Below are 20,426 nucleotides of genomic sequence, written 5' to 3'. Positions count from 1 at the left end.
AGACACCACAGATTGAGAAGACGGTGTATGAGAGATAATTTATCCCGGATCAAAGGTCATGTGATCAGTGGCTCCGGTGTCAATAACCCATGTATGTTTCTTTGAGGAACTATGCAAAACATAACCTTGGGTACCTAATGTAGCTACAGAGGCAGAGGCAGGGGTTGGTGCAGGATCTGTGACGGAAGATGTGTGGAGTGAATTGCTCTTATTCCTGCGAGGAGCTTTGGAGTGGTCCCACCAATCCGGGTACCCAATTAGTTCATAGCAGCGAGCACGAGTATGTTTGCTCCCACCACAATGAGTGCATTTGGTCTCCGGACGAGAGCTTGTGGTCTGAGTCTGAGAAGCGCCACCGGTAGAGGGCGGAGGGCCCCTCGGACGTTGAGTGGCCAGAACCGCAGTGTCTGGAGTACTGGCCATGGTCAGTCGTTGTTGCGCTTCACGACGTACATATGCAAAAGTTTGGTCAAGGTCCAATTTGGGGTCTTTGCGCAGGATCTCCCCCCAAACTTGATCAAACTGAGGATAGAGCCCGGCAAGGAAAAGGTGAACACGAAGACGATCCAGTTCAGTCTGGCGCTCAGTGACATCGGCGTCACAGTGCATGCGATTCGGAGTGCGATGATCAATCTCCTGAAAGATGGTCTGCAGCTGGCTGTAGTATTTGTGGACGGGAGCACCATTCTGTTTAATGGTGAACGCCCGTTTGTTGAGATCAAACAAAAAAGTTTCATCCCCCCCATCAAAGTAGGTTTTTTTCACGGCATCCCAGATTTCTTTGGCGGTACTAAAACGGATGAACCGACCCATCAAGTCTGGAGACATGGAGTCGATGAGCCACCCTTTGACCCTAAAGTTCTCCGTACACCATTGGCTGTAAGTGGAGGAGGCCTTAGAGGGCCATGGAGTGTCGCCGGTGAGGTACCCCAATTTTTCGCGGCTAGCAATATGTAATTCCATGACCTGAGACCATAAGGCATAATTGGTCTCTGTCAAGGTGATCCCGGTAGGAAACGGAGCGTTGTCACTTTGAATAGTAACAATTTGGGGGATTGAGGAAGTGGAGTCGGTGGTTTTGGAAACAATATCCATGGCAGCGGAAGGATTGAAGAATACGAGGAAAAAAAAACTGTTTAGGATTTCGGATATGTGTTTAGGGTTTCGGATTCGTGTTTAGGGTTTCGGATTCGTGTTTAGGGTTTCAGATATGTGTTTAGGGTTGCGGGATTCAAGATACGAGGATACGGGATTCAGGATACGAGGATACGGGTTCGGGTTTCAAGGAATTCGATACGAGGGATTCGGGTTTCAAGAAATTCGATACGAGGATTTAGAGACAACCTAGGATCGATTGCTCTGATACCATGCTAAAATATGAATATGGGTTTTCAATATGTTCAGATGATTTATTCTTCTCCATAAGGAGGTATATATATGAGTTTACAGAGTGCTTTACAAGGAATAAGATTCTATCAGGAATTAGGAAAGTATATCCTAATTATACACAGATTTGTCAACTAGATGGAAGGAAAGTAAATCCCTTAATTAATCAAGAAAATAAATCTCCTTGATTAATTAGGAGACTCACGTCAACAACTACTTGCACTTGTTTTACATGATATGTATCATTATGGCGTGAATTTTTTGGAGGCAGGTTGTGGCAAAGGGTCTTCTTGGGGCTGGAAAGGAATTCTCCAAGGGCGCAAGGTACTTGAAGCCGGGTTGAGGTGGAGAATTAGTAATGGGGAGTCGGTGTGTATTAGTGTAGATGGGTGGCTACCCAAGCCGTACACTTTTAAGGTCCTCTCTCGACACTCAGATATGCCTCACTGCGTGGTGGAACTTATTGATCTAGAGGTCAAAATATGGCGGAGTGATTTAATCCAAAAGTTCTTTAATCCTGAGGAGGCTCAACTTATCCTTGCCATGACCATTAGCAGATGGGGTTGTCCAGACAAACGAATTTGGCACTTTACAAAACATGGAGGGTACATCGTTAAGTCTGGATATGACTTGGCACTCAAGTTGAGGAGAAATGGTGTGCTTAGTCGGAAGGGAGAGGGTGAATGCAGCACCCAGGGTGGGCACAGTGGACCATGGAAGCGTATCTGGGCTTTGCAAGTGCCGCCAAAAATTCGGATGTTTCTTTGGTGGTGCTGCCGGAATGTTTTAGCTGTTTGTGAGAATCTAAGATGCCGTCGTATCGATGTGGAGGCTGACTGTCCACTTTGCGGTAACAATGGAGAAACAGAGGTCCACTTATTTTTTCGATGCGAAATTGCCAGGTTGTTTTGGTTTGCAAGTCCTTTGCAATTGGATGTGTATGGGGTAGAGGGAGAAGATTTCCTTAGTTGTTGGCAATTTCCTTATTGTTTTTTAGATGGATACTCTGGGTATAATTAGATTCCGATTGCACCTGAAGATCAGGAAAAGACGACATTCACATGCCCATTCGGTACTTTTGCATACAGGCGCATGCCCTTCGGATTATGTAATGCCCCCGCGACCTTTCAACGTTGCATGATGAGCATCTTTTCAGACATGGTGGAGCGCTTCATTGAGGTATTCAGGGATGACTTTTCTGTTTTTGGCTCATCCTTTTATTCTTATTTACATAATTTGGCATTAGTTTTGAAAAGATGTGAAGAAACCAATTTGGTTTTGAATTGGGAGAAGTTCCATTTTATGGTACAAGAAGGGATAGTCCTGGGGCATAAAATTTCAGCTAAAGGCATAGAGGTTGACAAGGCAAAAATTGATACCATAGAAAAATTGCCACCGCCGACTACAGTAAAGGGGATTCGAAGCTTTTTGGGTCATGCTGGATTTTATCGGCGGTTTATCAAATATTTTTCCAAAATCATTAAGCCCTTATGCAATCTCCTTCTCAAAGATGTCGACTTTGATTTTGATATGAAGTGTTTGGAGGCATTTAATATCTTGAAGGAGAAGCTTACTTCTGCACCTATCATCGTCGCACCAGATTGGGACTTGCCTTTTGAGATTATGTGTGATGCTAGTGACTATGCGGTAGGGGCAGTCTTGGGTCAAAGAAGAAATAAATTACTTCATGTAATTTATTATGCCAATCGTACTTTGAATGACGCTTTAAAGTATTTACTTTCGAAGAAGGATGCAAAACCAAGATTAATTCGCTGGGTACTATTGCTCCAGGAATTTGATCTTGAAATTCGAGACAAAAAGGGGTCTGAAAACGTGGTAGCTGACCATCTTTCGCCGCTGGTCAGTGAGGCAGAGGTGAGTGATGATGCAACACCCATTATGGAGACGTTCCCTAATGAACAGTTATATGCTATTCGATCATCTACAACTCCTTGGTATGCTGACTTTGTGAATTATTTAGCTAGTACTATCATTCCAGTTGATTTATTGTTTCATCAGAAGAAGAAATTTTTCTCCTTGGTTAAACATTATTATTGGGACGATCCGTATTTGTGGAAACATTGCCCTGACCAAGTTATACGGAGATGTGTGCCTGAGGAAGAGATGGAAGACATATTGCGGCATTGCCACACATTGGCGTGTGGGGGCCATTTTGGTGCATCCAAACCGCTGCCAAGGTATTACAATCCGGATTTTTCTGGCCAACTTTGTTCAAAGATGCCTATGCATTTGTAGCTGCTTCTGATCGATGCCAACGCACTGGAAATATTTCTAGCAGAAATCAGATGCCATTGAATAATATTCTAGAGGTTGAATTGTTTGATGTTTGGGGAATAGATTTCATGGGACCTTTCCCTGAATCTTGGAAGAACAAGTACATATTGGTGGCTGTTGATTATGTGTCAAAATGGGTTGAAGCCGTCGCTCTCCCTACCAATGACGCCAAGAGTGTTGTCAAATTTCTCCGAAAAAATATTTTCACCAGATTCGGGACTCCGCGTAGCATCATCAGTGATGGAGGTACACACTTTTGCAATAGTCAATTTAATTCTCTTTTGGCTAAATATGGTATTACCCACAAGGTTGCTACTCCCTATCATCCACAAACTAGTGGACAAGTTGAAGTCTCCAATAGAGAATTAAAACGAATTCTGGAAAAGACGGTGAGTGCTTCAAGAAAGGATTGGTCACTAAAATTGGATGATGCATTATGGGCTTATCGAACGGCATTCAAAACGCCAATTGGCATGTCTCCTTATCGTCTAGTTTTTGGGAAAGCTTGTCACTTACCGGTGGAGCTAGAACATCGGGCATATTGGGCACTCCAAACACTCAACTTTGACATAATTGCTGCGGGTGAAAAACGGGCACTTCAATTGAAAGAGATGGATGAGTTTCGTAATGAAGCTTATGAGACTGCCAAGATATACAAGGAGCGTACGAAGAAATGGCATGATAAGCATATTCTAAGGAAGGATTTCTTTGCTGGTCAGAAAGTTCTACTATTTAATTCCCGCCTCCGACTCTTTCCTGGGAAGCTTAAATCGCGTTGGTCTGGACCATTTACAATATTGCAAGTGTTTCCTTCCGGAGTTATTGAAGTTAGGCATGACGAAAAAGGCACCATTTTCAAAGTAAACGGCCAACGATTGAAGCCATACTTGGAAGTCAATTTTGATCAACAACGGACTTCCATTACTTTGCATGATCCAGAGTGATGACCTCGCAAGTCAGGCCGAGGACTATAAACCAAGCGCTTGTTGGGAGGCAACCCAACTAGGTACCTTCGTTCCTTGTTTTTAATTTTTCTCTCTTTATTTTCCATCCTTCTATGCCTTTACTAATTGTTACATGCATTTACTTTAAACATTGAGGACAATACTGAGTTTAGGTTTGGGGGTGTGGAATTTTGTTGTTTGTTGTCGTTTGAGTTTTGAGTCGAAAAGAAAAAGAAAAAGAAAAAAACAGATTTTGTGTTCCAAAGAAAGGAACTTTGTGTTTTAAAGAACATTTCTCGATTAGTTCAAGCCACATGATGATTGCAACATGTTCCAGATGTGTTACAGAAGTTATTTCGATCATTAGATAACTTTAAAACCCAGAAAATAGCAAAAGAGGTTATTATGTTCTTATTTTGGTCAAAAACAAAATTTTTGCCTATTTTCTTTTTTGATGTTTTTCACGTAAATTTGAAGCCACCAACATGTTTAGAATGATTATTATGATGTTTTAAAACAGGTTTGGGGGTCTCAAGTAGTTTACATGACGTTTTAGGAAGATTTATAGCTAAAAAAGGGGCCTAAAACCAAAAAAAGGCTAGCTGCAATCTGCCCAGAATATGAAGATTTTTCGTCACAAATTGACTTTTCTGCGACGGTGTTCATCAGATTTTGCGTTGCTAAAGGTTTTCTGCGACGGTGTTCATCAGATTTTTCGTCGCTAAAGGTCAAATTTCCAGAATTTTTTTATTTCATTCCAAATCATTTCAAATCCATTCCATTTGCAATCAGAGATTTCTAGGAGCTATTCCAGGTGTGTCCTCTTCCTTTTGATGAAATTTCTCTATTCTTAAGCAATTAGGACTCATAAATTCATGCATAATGTTTTTTGCAAACTCACAAAGTTCCTTTCACTTTTGAAAAAATAAAAATTTGTTAAAACTTTTACTTTCTCTTACTAATAGTGATGTTTATGTGATGTTTGATCATATTTCTTTAACTAGAGCGTTGCTATGAAAGTTTATGCATCATAATTAGAGCACTTCACTTAGCCATGCTTCAAGTCTTTTGATGGACAAGGTAGCTATACTTGGATGATTGTGGAGAAATAGTGGAGACTACCATTGTGAGATACTTGAGCCGAATTGCCATTTATTGAGAGAGTATTTGGGGATTATTCTTATTCACTATTTTCATTCTTTCTTATTTAGATTGATCTCAATTAGGCTTTTGAATTGAATACTAAAAACTAATCTCTGTTTTGTATGAATCATCTTATGCTTTTACTTTTGAGTTGGATGGACCTTGAGAGATGATGTTAGGCTATGCATGTTCTAACCACCAAATAAAGCCTCATGTCCTACCCATTGTGTGTGCCATCAACCCTTTGAAGCCAAACACTTAGCCTTTTCTTTCATCACCCACAATATTTCTTTACCTTGTTTTTACCCTATTTTTAGCCATACCCTATAACTTGGGATATACCATAGCACATGAAGATAAGGATGAAGGTTAAGCTCTACATCAACAAAAAGATGTGGCATGTATCGAGGAAATATGTGCTTAAAAAAAAGAAAAAAAAGAAAAGAAGAGAAATATATTCTATTGCAAAAGGAAAAGAAAAAAAATAAAGCATATAAAAAATCCTGGATGCCTTTATGAAGTAAATTTGAAGAGCCAAGCCGTATAATACGATAAATTCCTTGGTATGTCTCAAGTTCTAGTATTTCCTATCCTTTCTTTCATAACCCATAACCTAGCCTTACATTACAACCATAGTAAAGACCTAAACGGATCTTTGGGAACTTCTTACTCGAAAGTGGAGGTATGTACTTCATCTGTGGTTCTTAGTATTTGATTTCCTTTCCATGAGATCTATTTTCAGAAATTGCCTTTTATTCATCTTGGATGCATATGTGTCTTATATTTTGATTTCTTCACCTAACTTCATTCACATATGCGAGGTAAGAGTGCAACCCTAGGTTTTGTGAGAAAATTGAGAGTTATCCAGTGAGGCCTAGAGTCAAGGCGAATTTGTACACACGCCGAGTGTGGTTATCTTTAAGTTAGAGTGCGTGGAGTATTGGCTTTACACTTTACACTATGGTGCATTTTATTTGTAATGGCATAACTTTAGTTTTTGAATTGTGATTGGCATTCATTGGTTATTATTAGTTTGTTGGAAGTATTGCTTTAATGAATTTGTTTTGAAAGGAGCGTTTGTGGGTGTCGTGACTGGTAAACCCTCAGGAGACACAACTCCTCCTACTAGGGACACCTAGAGGTTTAAAGGCTTGTGGCACATGCTAAGTGCCATCGAGATTACCTGCGAAAGTGGTTTAGTTTAGTTTGTTTGTTTTAATTTATTTTTGATTTTCAGTTTTGCTCGAGGACTAGCAAAAGATAGGTTTGGGGGTATTTGATAAGCCTATATTTTATATATATTTTATACCTCCTTTGCTTATTTATTTGTTAATTTCCTTGAATTAAATTGGTTGTTTTAATTGGTTTTGTGAGATTTGTGAAGGAATTGTGAAATAGGAGAAAGTGGGCAAAAAAGGGCAAGAAGATGAAGATTGGAGTTTAATTAAAAAAGAAGCCAAGTCATTCCTTTTGTTGCAAGGAATGTTGTATTAATTTCTGTTATAAAAAATATACAAAATATAGTTTTCCTTTTCCGTAAAGCCAAACACAAAGAAATATTATATTATAAATAACATATAAATAAATAGGAAAGCTTTTAAGGTATAATGAAATTGAAGAAAACAAAATAATAGGTAAGTAAAAGGAAAATAAATAATAAGTAAGAAGGTGAGTTTGGTACGGTGAAGCACGTCAAAGACGCTGTCCTAAAGCCTTTGTAGCCTCCCTACGTGCAGGTACTGACGGTCTACAAGACTCCAAGATACGACCCCTTGTACACAAACTCAAGATCCGCTATGAGCACGTTCATAGACGGATATGGGTATCCAAGTCACAGAACCATTGCCAAAATAATAATATAAAGTAGAGAATATATATAAAAGTAGAAAAGGAGAGAATTAGTTTATGGTGGTGATTGTGGTATGTGATATTCTGATGGTGTAATGTGTGTATATCAAATGTGAAGGAGGAGTGGCCTTTTCTAGGCATCCAAAAACATGTAACCTTCACCAACCATAAAAGTTCACCAACCAAAAAATTAAGGCATTCACCAACCAGAAATAAAACCTAAATATAAAATATTTATAACCCCCACAATAAATAAAATAAAACAGAAAAATAATTAAATAAATAAAACGGTTAAATTTTTAAAACCTTTTTAAAATTCCAACAATCCCCCACAAGGTTTTCAAAATTTTACCGTGACAAAAAACCAGTGAAAAATATATAATATATATGGCAATATAATACTATGTAATAGGTGTAGGTGCCTTCCGGGCTTGAACCTTCACTTAGTGATGATAGTCTCCATTTGAGGAACCTGAGTGTACACAGTATTGAACTCGGCACCTTTGACCAAACTTCAACATATCCCACACATAGTATTAGTTGAGACTTGGATGCGGGTTAGCGCTATTTATGGCCATGCGCTCATCTTGATTCTCATGAGAGTTACTAGAGAATAGCCCAATTCTCATAGTCGCGGCCTCACGACGTCTCTCACTTAGGTGAGTTCTCCAAGAGTACATGTGACCTGCACCCTGCGGGAGTTTGCCCGCCTCGAAACTCATTCAGGGATAAATCCCTTCCTGACGTCACATAAAATAGCACTTTTGCCTTAGGGATGAGCAGAAGAATATCTCAAGGATATCTCCATAGTTTTATCAGTGCTATATGAGTCACGCAATATGGATTGTTTCTACCACATTGAACTTCCTTCATGGGATCTCCAATCACAGAAGTTGGGTTACCTCCCTAGGTGACTCCCTTATGGGCTTAAGCACATCCCCCTCAACATTTTGCATTAATAGCCTCCTCCACGAGGCATGCATATCAAGACTAGCCTTCACAAGGCATATATAATGTAGGTCATATCTTTATTCTCCGTTTTAGCGCGCTCTAAACCTGCATGTTATTGAAAATATTTCCTACACAATCTTGCACACAAATGATTAGTGGATTTCACCTCAGTATAATCGGAAATTAGATACGGATTGGTATACATTTAAGTATAACAAAAAACATCATACATTAAATCTTATGATCAAGAGTACCTCTCAAGTCCATGAAACTTTGAGTACACCTGCTACCACTTATGAACAACAACAATTAATTCTTTAAATAAATTTAACTATAAACACTGAGTATTTCAGGATACTCTTACTCCCTTTTGTGGGTTTCAATAGGAACCTATAAACACAGAAGTTGGGTTTCAATAGGAACCTATAAGACAATAAGAAGTCTCTACCAAAATTTTATACCACGATCATCATTAGTTGCACACATTTTCATATCAAAATTTAAGACAAATTAGTCTCATAATAACATTTCATAATGAAACAAATTTCACACATGACAATATGTTCACCAAGGAAATATGAAAATTATTATGTCATTAAATGAATATAGTGAATCTTTCCCATGAGAGTATAAAGAAATTGAAAACACACAAAATTATGGGAAAGAGAGAAGGAAACTATGCATAAATGAACCTAATATTTTTCAGCATAAAAGCAAAATTGCATAATGTTAACAAATAAATTACAGCATTAAAGTTCCCATTTAGAAAAGTTCAACTTCCACAAATTGTCTACACTGTTTTTAAAATAAATTAAATTAAGAATGCAAAACTTTTATAATAAGTATACAACATAACTTTAGTTTTAAAGAGGTAATTAAAACCACTCAAAATCTATATAAAAAAATTGATTTTAATTTTGTATTTGAAATACCCACAAAAATTACAACAAATACCTACATAGTTAAGGAAAACTCAACCCCCACAAATTAAAATATGTTAACGTAGAACCCATCCCTTCTATGTTTCCAACTTTGGCCACAAAATAAAAATAAAAATAATAAATTACAAAGCAAATTGATTGCAAGACAACAACCCCCACAATTTAAGGAAAATTTCAACATATGTGAACATTGTACCAAATCCTTATTTAATTTTAAATTCATAAGATATGCCATAATACCTTAGAGGATTTACGGGTTGAAAACCTTACACCAAAACTCAAAATTAAATGCCACTTACAGTAGTATATAATTAATCATTTTATTTCATTTTTCTCCAGAAGGTTTCACAACGTACACTTCCTAGCAATTAACTCAATGTGGCAGCTGTTAAAACTTCACAATCAAAAGAACATTAGTTCACTCAATATATTTTATCAAGATTAACTCAAGTAACTAATATGAAGGATTGCACAATTGAAATATATAGGCGTTGGCAACTTTAAAATGAATCCAAGACATTTAAACAAAATGTAATTAATTGCATAAATGTTCAGAACATTAAAGGCAATGATCACCTAACAATATCAACAACTTTATTGCCAAAAATAAGGGCTCTAAATGTCATGAAATTGACATTAAAGTTTTGAAACTAAAGCTGCATAAATTAAAAAAATAAATAAAAATCTCGTAATTAAATGTGCAATGCAAAAGCTTCCAAAAGAAGTTAATAGCAATTAACTAATTTTGGAACCAAAAGGAGCTAACGTCCAAAACCACTAAATTCAAATTATATTTTCCATTACAAACAAAACGAATCAATCAAAATAAAATAATAGCTGCATGCTTACAATTTCAAATTTAGTACTCAAATGCCAATTCAATGTCATCTCAATAATCATAGTAAATATAGTAGTAAGACCACTAAATACATAAATAATAGATATTATATATGGACATATGCACAAAATAGAATAGTCAAAATTAATTTCTCCATAAATGTAAAAATTCTAATTCTCAATAAATTGAAGTTGGTTTCAAAACAAGTAATCATAGAAAACTCAGCAAATTAAAGTTTGACAGAATTGGGCATTCACACCAATATAAAGAAATTCCATAGAGAAAAGAAAGGTATAAGTGTATGCAATCAAGAAAAAGCATTCTCATGAATTGACATTTCTAGATTAAGGAAAATAATAAACAGACACAATACAAGCTCTGATTTGTAAAGAACAAAAGGACCATGTAGATAAGATCATGAAATAGATTTCCATTTCAGGTTATTTATTTATTTATTTAAAATTTGACAAGACTAAACAAGTGCCAAATGATAAGTTTCTGTATTGTCTTATTCACAAAATTCAAACTAAGTTAATTTCTTCGAATCACATAAATTTATAGCAATGCTCACACTTGCATAAGATAAAGTATTAATTGGTAGAACTTATCTTGTGGTACATGATATTGGACCCCTGATACCGATTCCATCATAACTCCAAATTGAAAATAACGCAAATCTCTATTCCCATAAATAAGATAAACCTTAACACAATCGTTAGTGCAATATATATGTACATTTATATAAAATACTCGAAAGACACCACACATAACGTAATTTGATCCATTTTCCAAAAACTAAAGATAATTGATATCCAAAATCAGCAATAATATGATTAATATACCAACGCTATTGAAATAAGGTCATTAATTAGACATATTAATAAAATAAGTTGCAGAACTTTACAAAATATCAATTAGTCAATCCAAATGAATGGTCAGTGTAATGTAAATTATTAATTAAAGAAAATATATTAATAGGCTCTTAAATTTTATCAAAGCAAACTCTCAATTTCAAAATACAAGTGTTCTTTGAGTAACTTACAACTGCAAATCACAAATTAAATATATAACTAAAATTTATACAGAGGAATAATGTCTGAATAAAAATTTAGAGGAATAATAGCATAATCATAAGAGTCACAATTTCAATGCATTAATTCAAAGTATATAGCATAATATGATATAAATCGGCCAAATGCGTTTTAATTTTTAATTTTGAAAAAGGCCGAAACCCAAACAACAAAATGAACTGTGCAAAGTTTCAAGTATACAAAATGAACTGTGCAATATATATATAGCATGACAAAGATGCAACAAAACAAATAATTTTTCCTCAAAATTATACAAACCAATAATTATGTTTAACCAACAAACTAATAAAAATATATTTTGATAGAACTTTGAAACTTATGGATAAACAGGTCTTTGAGCAAAAGGTTGAGAACATATTTGGTTGTTCAAACAATAAATTCAAATCATCACACTAATATTTTCAAACCAGCACGCCTTTTACCAAACACACTTAATAAATATTTTGTAAAATTAAAGTGTGCAGAGCTTACATATATATTATAAATATAGATATTGAATTGCAACAATTGTAAACTACAAATAACCTATAGCAGTACGGAAAGAAAATGATTTTAACATACAAAGGTTTAATAGACATATGGTTTCACATATATAATCAAACTTATGCTATGATAAAGACACAACCTAACAAATATGATTTATTCGAAATACATGTAAGATAATACTTTGTTTACTACAGTTTGAACCAAGCAGCAAGTGGTAATCTCATCAATCAAGTATTCAATTGAGGCTTCACAACAGTACGGAAAAAAAAAAGTAGTTTTAATCTACAAAGGCTTTAGATTGTTATAAAAAATATACAAAATATAGTTTTCCTTTTCCGTAAAGCCAAACACAAAGAAATATTATATTATAAATAACATATAAATAAATAGGAAAGCTTTTAAGGTATAATGAAATTGAAGAAAACAAAATAATAGGTAAGTAAAAGGAAAATAAATAATAAGTAAGAAGGTGAGTTTGGTACGGTGAAGCACGTCAAAGACGCTGTCCTAAAGCTTTTGTAGCCTCCCTACGTGCAGGTACTGACGGTCTACAAGACTCCAAGATACGACCCCTTGTACACAAACTCAAGATCCGCTATGAGCACGTTCATAGACGGATATGGGTATCCAAGTCACAGAACCATTGCCAAAATAATAATATAAAGTAGAGAATATATATAAAAGTAGAAAAGGAGAGAATTAGTTTATGGTGGTGATTGTGGTATGTGATATTCTGATGGTGTAATGTGTGTATATCAAATGTGAAGGAGGAGTGGCCTTTTCTAGGCATCCAAAAACATGTAACCTTCACCAACCATAAAAGTTCACCAACCAAAAAATTAAGGCATTCACCAACCAGAAATAAAACCTAAATATAAAATATTTATAACCCCCACAATAAATAAAATAAAACAGAAAAATAATTAAATAAATAAAACGGTTAAATTTTTAAAACCTTTTTAAAATTCCAACAATTTCCTAGTTCAAGAGGGTTCAAGTCTTATCAAGTCAAACAAGGAGAAATAAAGAAGACCTTATTTTAGAAGGAATCCTATTTTTATACCAATTGTAATTATACCTTAGGTAGGATTTCTAGGAGTGTTATAAATAGAGAGTTTAGGTCATTGTTCGAGGTTTCTATTACCCATTATCCATCCGCGATCCTCCATCATCTACCATCACATTCCTACACATTCAGACTCATAGCCAAAACACTCAAAGGAGAGAGAGTTTAAGAGAGACAAAGAAGACGACCTGGAGCGAGAGTTGCTGTTGTGCAGAGATCAAATCTTCAATTGGTTTTTTCTTTCCTATGACACTGTTTATCATGGTTTTTATTAAAGTTGTCATGAACTAATTTCTTCTTGCTAGGGCTACGATGTAGCCTAGCCATGAATACTCAATTACTTTAGTCAATGTTAATTCCAAGTATTTTTCCATGTTGAGTATCTTTTACCATGCTTAATGCTTTGAATGTTTGGCCAACATTTAATTGTTTTGATGCTAAATTGACGATAGGGATATCCAATTTAGGGTTGCTTCTTGTAATAAATGCCATGAGTTACATGATTAGACAGGGATGTTTGTCATGACTTATGTGGTTGTTTTACAGATTTTCCAAGGACTTTAATGGGTTCTTATTATCTTAATTCCATCACTAGGGATAGAGTGGGTTGGTAATAAGAATACTTTTGGTATAATGTTAAGCTCATAATTTCATACATATACATGCCCTATTTACTTACTTCTTTTGCTTAGTTTCTTAGATTTCTAAGTTATTTGCCTCCCTTTGTGTGTTTTGTAGGCAAATAGAGCAAGAGAGCATAATTCATGCAATTCAAGCATGTTAAGGCATAATTTGGATGAATGGATGAAGAGCTTAAAAGACAAACTCATTTTGGCTACAGCCCCCTGCCAGTCCAGTTCCGTAGGTCATATTGCAAGCTTTGTTTCAGCAACCTACACAGCTCGGATGAGGCAGCATTCTTCATGAAAGTTGTTCCAATGGGTGTATACTATAACATATCCAAAATTCAGCCCCATTGGATAAATATGGAGTCTGTTACCTAGCAAACACAGAGCCATACTCAAGATGGATTTTATCAGCGCGCAAAATGAGTTAGCAATTTGTTTTGGCCTTAACTTCCTCCTCCGACCTTGGATTGGCCCAAATGATATATGGCTGGAAAGAAGACATTCTGAACTTCAAGTTTGAGTGCTTAAAGTCTTAATTTGCTTAAGTGAAGCCCAATTTGTAAGCCCTTGAAGTTGCTGGTCATGCTGACCTCAGGATGAGCTATTGTTTCTGGTTGGAAGCTTGGTCATGGTGAGCTAGGCATGAGCTATTGTAGCTGGTTGGAAGCTTGGTCATGGTGACATGAAAATGAGCTAGGGCTGCTGGTGGGATTTATTGGTCAAGTGTATCAACCAATTCATATTTTTTAATACAAGTGTTGTATGCATTAGCCATATCAAATTCAGATTTTCACTTCCCCTAGGCCTATAAATAGAGAAGTTCTCTAAGCTTGTAAACACACCCCAAGGGGGGGAGCTCTCAAACACTTCTCTAGAGCTCCCTTCCCTTCTCTCCCTCAAATTCTCTTAGTTTCATTTTCTAGTTTTCAATTGTTATAATGAAATATTTGTGCTGAAATTCTTCTTAAGTTTTCTTAGTTCCACTTTACTTTTCATTATGTAAATTCTTTTCTTTAGTATTCAAGTTTAATTAGTTTCCAAGTTTCAATTATGGTTTTTGTTCTTATTCATTATGCTTATAAGTTAATATGCTAGTTTGAATGATTGATCACCATTTAGGCTTGCATGTTAGCTATCTTGGTTTGAATTAAGAGTATACACCATGCTTTAATTCGAATTGAACTATGAATAGGAAGAGTATGTATGGACATTCGACAACAGGGATTAGATACATGCTTGGTTGTTTAAATTGTTCTTCTATGCTTAATGGGTTCCTAATGCTTAATTTTAGGTTAGACAACAAATGATCAAATTAGGGAATTAGGAACACAAGGTTAGGACCAAACACCATGGCCTAATCATACATTAGCTAGAATCAATCCGTTAATTTAATTGAACTTGGAAACTTATCTGCTTGAGTTAGTTATTTTCTTTCCTCCTTGTTTTATTTATTTCCTTTTGTTTTCATTTCTGTTTTGTGTAGGGAAAATGAATTGAATCATTCAATCACCAATCCTCGTGGGATCGACCTCGCACTTACATACGCTAAACTACCAACGGTTCGTGCACTTGCGAGTATCACAAGTTGAGGATGCAACTGAATCCATTTTGGTGCAGCTGTATCTACGCAACATATAACCAGGGATGGAGTATCGAATAAAGTAGGGAAAATCAACTGTCAACATGGAGAATAATTAGGATTAACATGCTAAGGGAATTGGGTAGAATTGGTTATGGTGAAATCGGAAGCTCTAGTGCTCTCATAACTTGAATCTCACTATTTTATTTTTCTAAGCTTGCTTTTATTCATTGTTTTAGTTAATTAATCAATCAAAATCTCATCATTCAATTGTTCAAATAAAGTCTTGGGTTAATCACAATTGGTACTTAGTAAATTAAATCACTCTTCGTGGGAAAGACATTTCACTTATCACTGTATTACTTGTGCGGATTGTGCGCTTGCAATAAATTTCACAACAAGCTGCCAAGACCACTTGACAAAACAAAGGCCCATAGAAGGACCTGACATAAACCTCCCTCCGGGTTTGTTAAGGCCAATTGTGATGGTGCTTGGGAGGCACAAATGAAAAGGGGAGGGGTTGGCTGGGTTATCCGGGCTGAGGGGGGTGAGCTCTTGCGGGCAGGTGGACGTAGGATTGGTTGGTGTGGCACAGCACTTGCGGTTGAAGCAGAGGCTATACGTGATATGTTGGGTTTTTGTCTGCATAATGGGTTCCTGAGTTTAGAAGTTAAGTCTGACTCCCAAGAGATTATTCGGATGATAAGAGGTGACTGTAAGAGTGTGGCAGAAATAGAAGTTATCCTTTTTGACATCCAAGTTTTAACTCAACATTTTCAGTGCGTGGTGTTTCGTCATATACCACGCTTATGTAACAAAGCAGCACATGAAGTGGCCAGTGGCGGATCCAGGAATTTCCTCTTCGGGGGTCAACGTTTAAAATCTCACAATTTTTTTTTAGACAAATCTTTTGTTTTTCATTCTTTTCTGTCTTTTTTTTTTCTTTCTATCTCACATTAATTTATCATTAAACACATTTAATATAAATATAAAATTAACTCAAATACTCAAAATTGCCTCAATTCATTTTTAAAAACCCAATAAACAACAAATAATATTATCATAAAAAAGTTAAAATTGAAAGCTTCATCATCTTACAAAGTTTATGTGTATATCAATCTCACAAAAACAAATAAGTACACAGCTTAATTAAAATAAACACAAATAAATCCAAGTTACAACTTAGTAAAAAAAAAAGATACATTCTCAGTTTCAATGGTCCATATTTCTCTTTTGTAATATTTCTACATGCTGATTGGAACTTGGAACAGGAGAGCCACTTCTGCAAGTCTGCCACTTCAGCTTTCAAGGAAGCCATCTCCTCAGTTAGCGCTGCACACTCACGCGTCCTCGCTTTTTCAGCACCATCATTTTCCTCCCACTTGCGTTGCGTTTCTCAACCCAACTGAAAGAGAAGACCAAAACAAAAACAAAAAAAGAAAAAGAAGAACAGAACATAAAGTGAATAAGGAGGAGGAAAAAAAATAGAACATAACTGAAATCTCAACCCAACTGAAAGAGAAGACCAAAAAAACAAAAACAAAAAAAAAAAAAAAAAAAAAAAGAACAGAACAGAAAGTGAATAAGGAGGAGGAAAAAAAATAGAACTCAACTGAAAGAGAAGACCAAAAAAAAAAAAGAAAAAAGAAAAAGAAAAAGAAGAACATAACAGAAAGTGAATAAGGAGGAGGAAAAAAAATAGAACAGAACTAAAATCTAAACCCAACTGAAAACTCTTATAATAACCCAACTGAAAACTTCTCAAAAATTTCAACCCTTGAAATCTATATTTGATATTTCACGATCTAACTTCTTTCGATGATGGATAGGATACGGCCAGTTGAAAGCTCAATCAATTTCAATGAACTAACCTGTTTTGAAAACTCTGATGAGAGAGAGAGGAGGGAGATGATGTTTTTTAATTATTATTTTGTAAGTAAATTTGGTTATTTCCCTTCAATGAAGCTAATGAATTACTTTTGTATGAAAGGGGGGGAATTATCGGGGGGAAAGCAGCAGCAAGCTGCGTTTTCTTTTTTTTTCTTTTTTCAAAAAACCTGTGAAGAAACGACGTCGTTTTGATGTTGAGCGACCCAAAAAAAAACTTAATTAGAACGACGTCGTTTTGACGTCCAGCGAACAAAAAAAAAAGGAAGGCGCGCGCTGCGCGCTGGGCACAAGGCAGCTGCACTGCCCTTCTTCTCCAGCTGCACACAAGTTGCCTCTTTGGGGCATTTCGTCGAACACCTTGCAAGGGTCAAGATTGGCTGCTCTAATGGAGGATTTCAGAGATTGCAGGGGTCAATTGACTACCCTTGCTCCTCTGTGGATCCGCCCCTGGAAGTGGCTGCTTACTTTTCTAGAGTTGGGGGCTCTTTTGTCTGGGACCAATCTGGCCCAGCATGGCTCCATAGTGTTTTAGCTCTTGATGTTATTGTTGACTTGAATAAATAAAACTTCCAACTGTTGGCAAAAAAAAAAGTCCAACAGCTACTTTTTTAATTTGAGTCCAAATACCCTTTTCATTGTTGTCTAAAAATGTGTAAATAAATAAATAAATAAATAAAATGGAAAAAATTTAAAAAGGCCCGACTTGACCCTTAATGCCTATTGGCCGGGCCTGGGCCAAGCACTTTGAAACCTCAGCCCAGCCTTGCTCTGCCCTAAAAATTAAAACGCCAGCAATTGCCTGGCCCGACCCCAATGACGAACCCTACCATGAGCAACAGTTACTCATCTCTCCACCATGTTGAGTCCAAAATGCAACCTTTGCATAAGACAAAGGTTCCCTAGAAGCAGACTCGTCAATTGTAAAGCTTTGTTTCAACTACAACAAGGCAGAGCACTCATCAGTGAGTAGCAGCAATGAGTAATGGCAAAATATGACACCTTAAAGAAATAAAATTTGGCCACCGCGCGATTCCATTCCCATGGAAATTATCATTTCTGATGTATGGCTAAGTGGGGAGAAGTTAATTATACTCCTTTTATAGGCACTCAACTCATGCAAAAGTTGTTTCACTCCATACGCTACAAAATAATCCAAAACATGTGGATAAATAATCCAAGAAATGCAGAAAAAAAAAAACCAAAACAAACTAGAGTCAATGGAGAAGAAGCCAAACATACTAAAGACATGTAGTGAGAATTCAATTTATATGTATGTGAAAAAGAAATTTTTTTTTCATATTTCATTGTTGTCTAAAAATGTGTAAAAAAATATATATATATAAAGAAACTTTGTAAAAATTAAAAAAGGGCCGACTAGTTTAGTCTCAATGGGCCAAAGCCCCGCTTGGCTCGAAAAGCCTGATTAGGCCTGGCCAAATGGGCGGGACTGAGCCAAGCACATTGAAACCTACAAAGGTCCGACCCAGCCCAACCCAATGATGAAGCCTATCATGAACAACAGTTGATAAGTTCATAATGTCATACATTTACATGTCTTCTTTACTTAGTGTTTTTGCTCAGTTTCTCTTTATTTTGAGTTACTTACCTCTCTTTTTGTGTTTTGTAGGTTAAGACAACAAGATATCACATTTGATGCAATCCATGCATGTTAAGGGCTAATTGGGATGAGAGGAATATAAGCTTAAAGACAAACCCAACTTGGGCTACACTCGCTTGTCAGTCTAGTTTCATAGGTCACCTTGAAAGCCTTATTTCAGCGATCTACACAACTCAGATGAGGAGACATCCTTGATAGCCATCGTTCCAATGGGTGTCTATTATAACATATCCAAATTTCAGCCCCATTGTTTATTACAAGGCCACACTAGACCCAATCGGGAGTCCTCCGCACGTCAAACACCCAACCAAGTTCACAAAAAAGTCCTTGTTGGTTGCTATCACATTTAGGCCCCGTTTGGTGGGCTGGACTAGACTGGTTGGGATTGGACTTGGAGTGTTAGACCGGACTGGCTTGAATTGGGCTAGACTTAAAGTCCTATTGAGTTGTTTAGTAAAGCACAAGGCCACACTAGACAACATTGGACTTCATTTTTTTTTAATTTCAAAATTAATTTACTGTTTATTAGATTATTTAACATCATAAAAAATTTAAAATTTTTTTTGTTGGAATCGTAACAAATTTTAAAAAACACATCAAATTACATAACCAATATTTATATAGAAAAATTATAGAACCAATACATTCAACGAGATTGGGACTTCAATAAAAATAAAAATATATAATAACAAAAAAAATAGATTGGGTCATGAACACTTAGAGAAAAAACTACAATACAAACTGCAATTTAGAAACTTTTTGCTATCACTTTAACGAATTGTTCATGCATGGATTTTGCAAACAAAACAATTTATCGAACTACAATGGTAAATAAGTTAGCATAATAAGATTGCGATTTGATGCCTAGTATAACTAGGTGCATATTCAAGCTATATAGCTTAATTTCTAAGTTATTAGTGCTCTCCAAACCTACGATTATATGTAACGCATTTTCTAGAAATGCATGTGTAGAAAGGGATAAATTAAATAAATTGTGTATCCATGAAAGAAATTTTTTTTAAGAGATGAATTTGTTGGACCATAATGGTAACTAAATTAGCATATTAGGTTTCAAGCCAGAACGAGTACGACCTAAATTCAAAGTATATATATTCTTTTATTTGCAATAACCCGGTCCTAAATTCATAGTTAAATATTAAATTATTCAAGAAAAAGACAATTTTACCTTGGGAACATTTAAATGGTTTAACTAGTTGATTTTTTTATTCGGGGAAGATTAAATAATTAAAATAAGAGGAAATAAGTTTAAATGAGAAAATAAATGGAAATAAATAATCAAACAAAATGATTTGAATTAATTAAGGTTTTTGAAAATTAAATATATTAATTAATATTAAAGGGGGCAAAAAGGTCATTTTAAGTTCGGGAAGGAATTTGAAAATTCCAATTGGAACGTGCTATAGAGCACGTTGAGATGAGTTCGTAGACACGTAGTGGGCTCGAATCCAAGTTGTAACGAGGAAATTACGATCGAAATTAGGCAGGGGCAAAATTGTAATTTTTGAAATTTGACTCTCTCTCTCTCTCTCTCTCTCTCTCTCTCTCTCTCTCTCCCCCGTCATTTCCCCCTCCCTTGCATTTTCTTCAGTCGTCACCCTAAACCCTTTCAATTCGAAATTCCGGCTACTTCCAGCCATTTTTTGGGGTAGGTCCAAGAACAAAAATGGCTCCAATCAATGTTTTGAAACTAGGGTAGGAAT

General features: G+C 35.9%; 1 protein-coding gene and 1 long non-coding RNA gene across 2 annotated transcripts; one reads left to right on the top strand and one right to left on the bottom strand.

The window, feature by feature from the left end:
• The first annotated feature begins 1,623 nt into the window (after positions 1-1,623).
• LOC148292840 (uncharacterized) lies at positions 1,624-2,406 on the top strand. The gene has a single exon (XM_088244465.1). It carries the CDS (start codon positions 1,624-1,626, stop codon positions 2,404-2,406), a length of 783 nt encoding a protein of 260 aa, XP_088100591.1.
• A 13,883-nt stretch (positions 2,407-16,289) lies between these two features.
• LOC148292839 (uncharacterized) lies at positions 16,290-17,530 on the bottom strand. Its single transcript, XR_015825817.1, has 2 exons — positions 17,069-17,530; positions 16,290-16,602 (listed from the first exon to the last, which is right to left on the bottom strand). It is a non-coding gene; the product is annotated as an uncharacterized LOC148292839 (long non-coding RNA).
• Between the last annotated feature and the right edge of the window lie 2,896 nt (positions 17,531-20,426).

The sequence above is a fragment of the Prunus avium genome, chromosome 7 (assembly GCF_965620075.1).
Source record: "Prunus avium chromosome 7, drPruAviu1.hap1.1, whole genome shotgun sequence".
Taxonomy (NCBI): Eukaryota; Viridiplantae; Streptophyta; class Magnoliopsida; order Rosales; family Rosaceae; genus Prunus; species Prunus avium.
Note: the sequence above shows the minus strand (reverse complement) of the source record. Positions and strands in the feature narration are given on the sequence as shown.

What these genes read in the sequence shown, in the direction of transcription:
- LOC148292840 (XM_088244465.1), top strand. Translation starts at nt 1,624, where the DNA reads ATGTATCATTATGGCGTGAATTTTTTGGAGGCAGGTTGTGGCAAAGGG.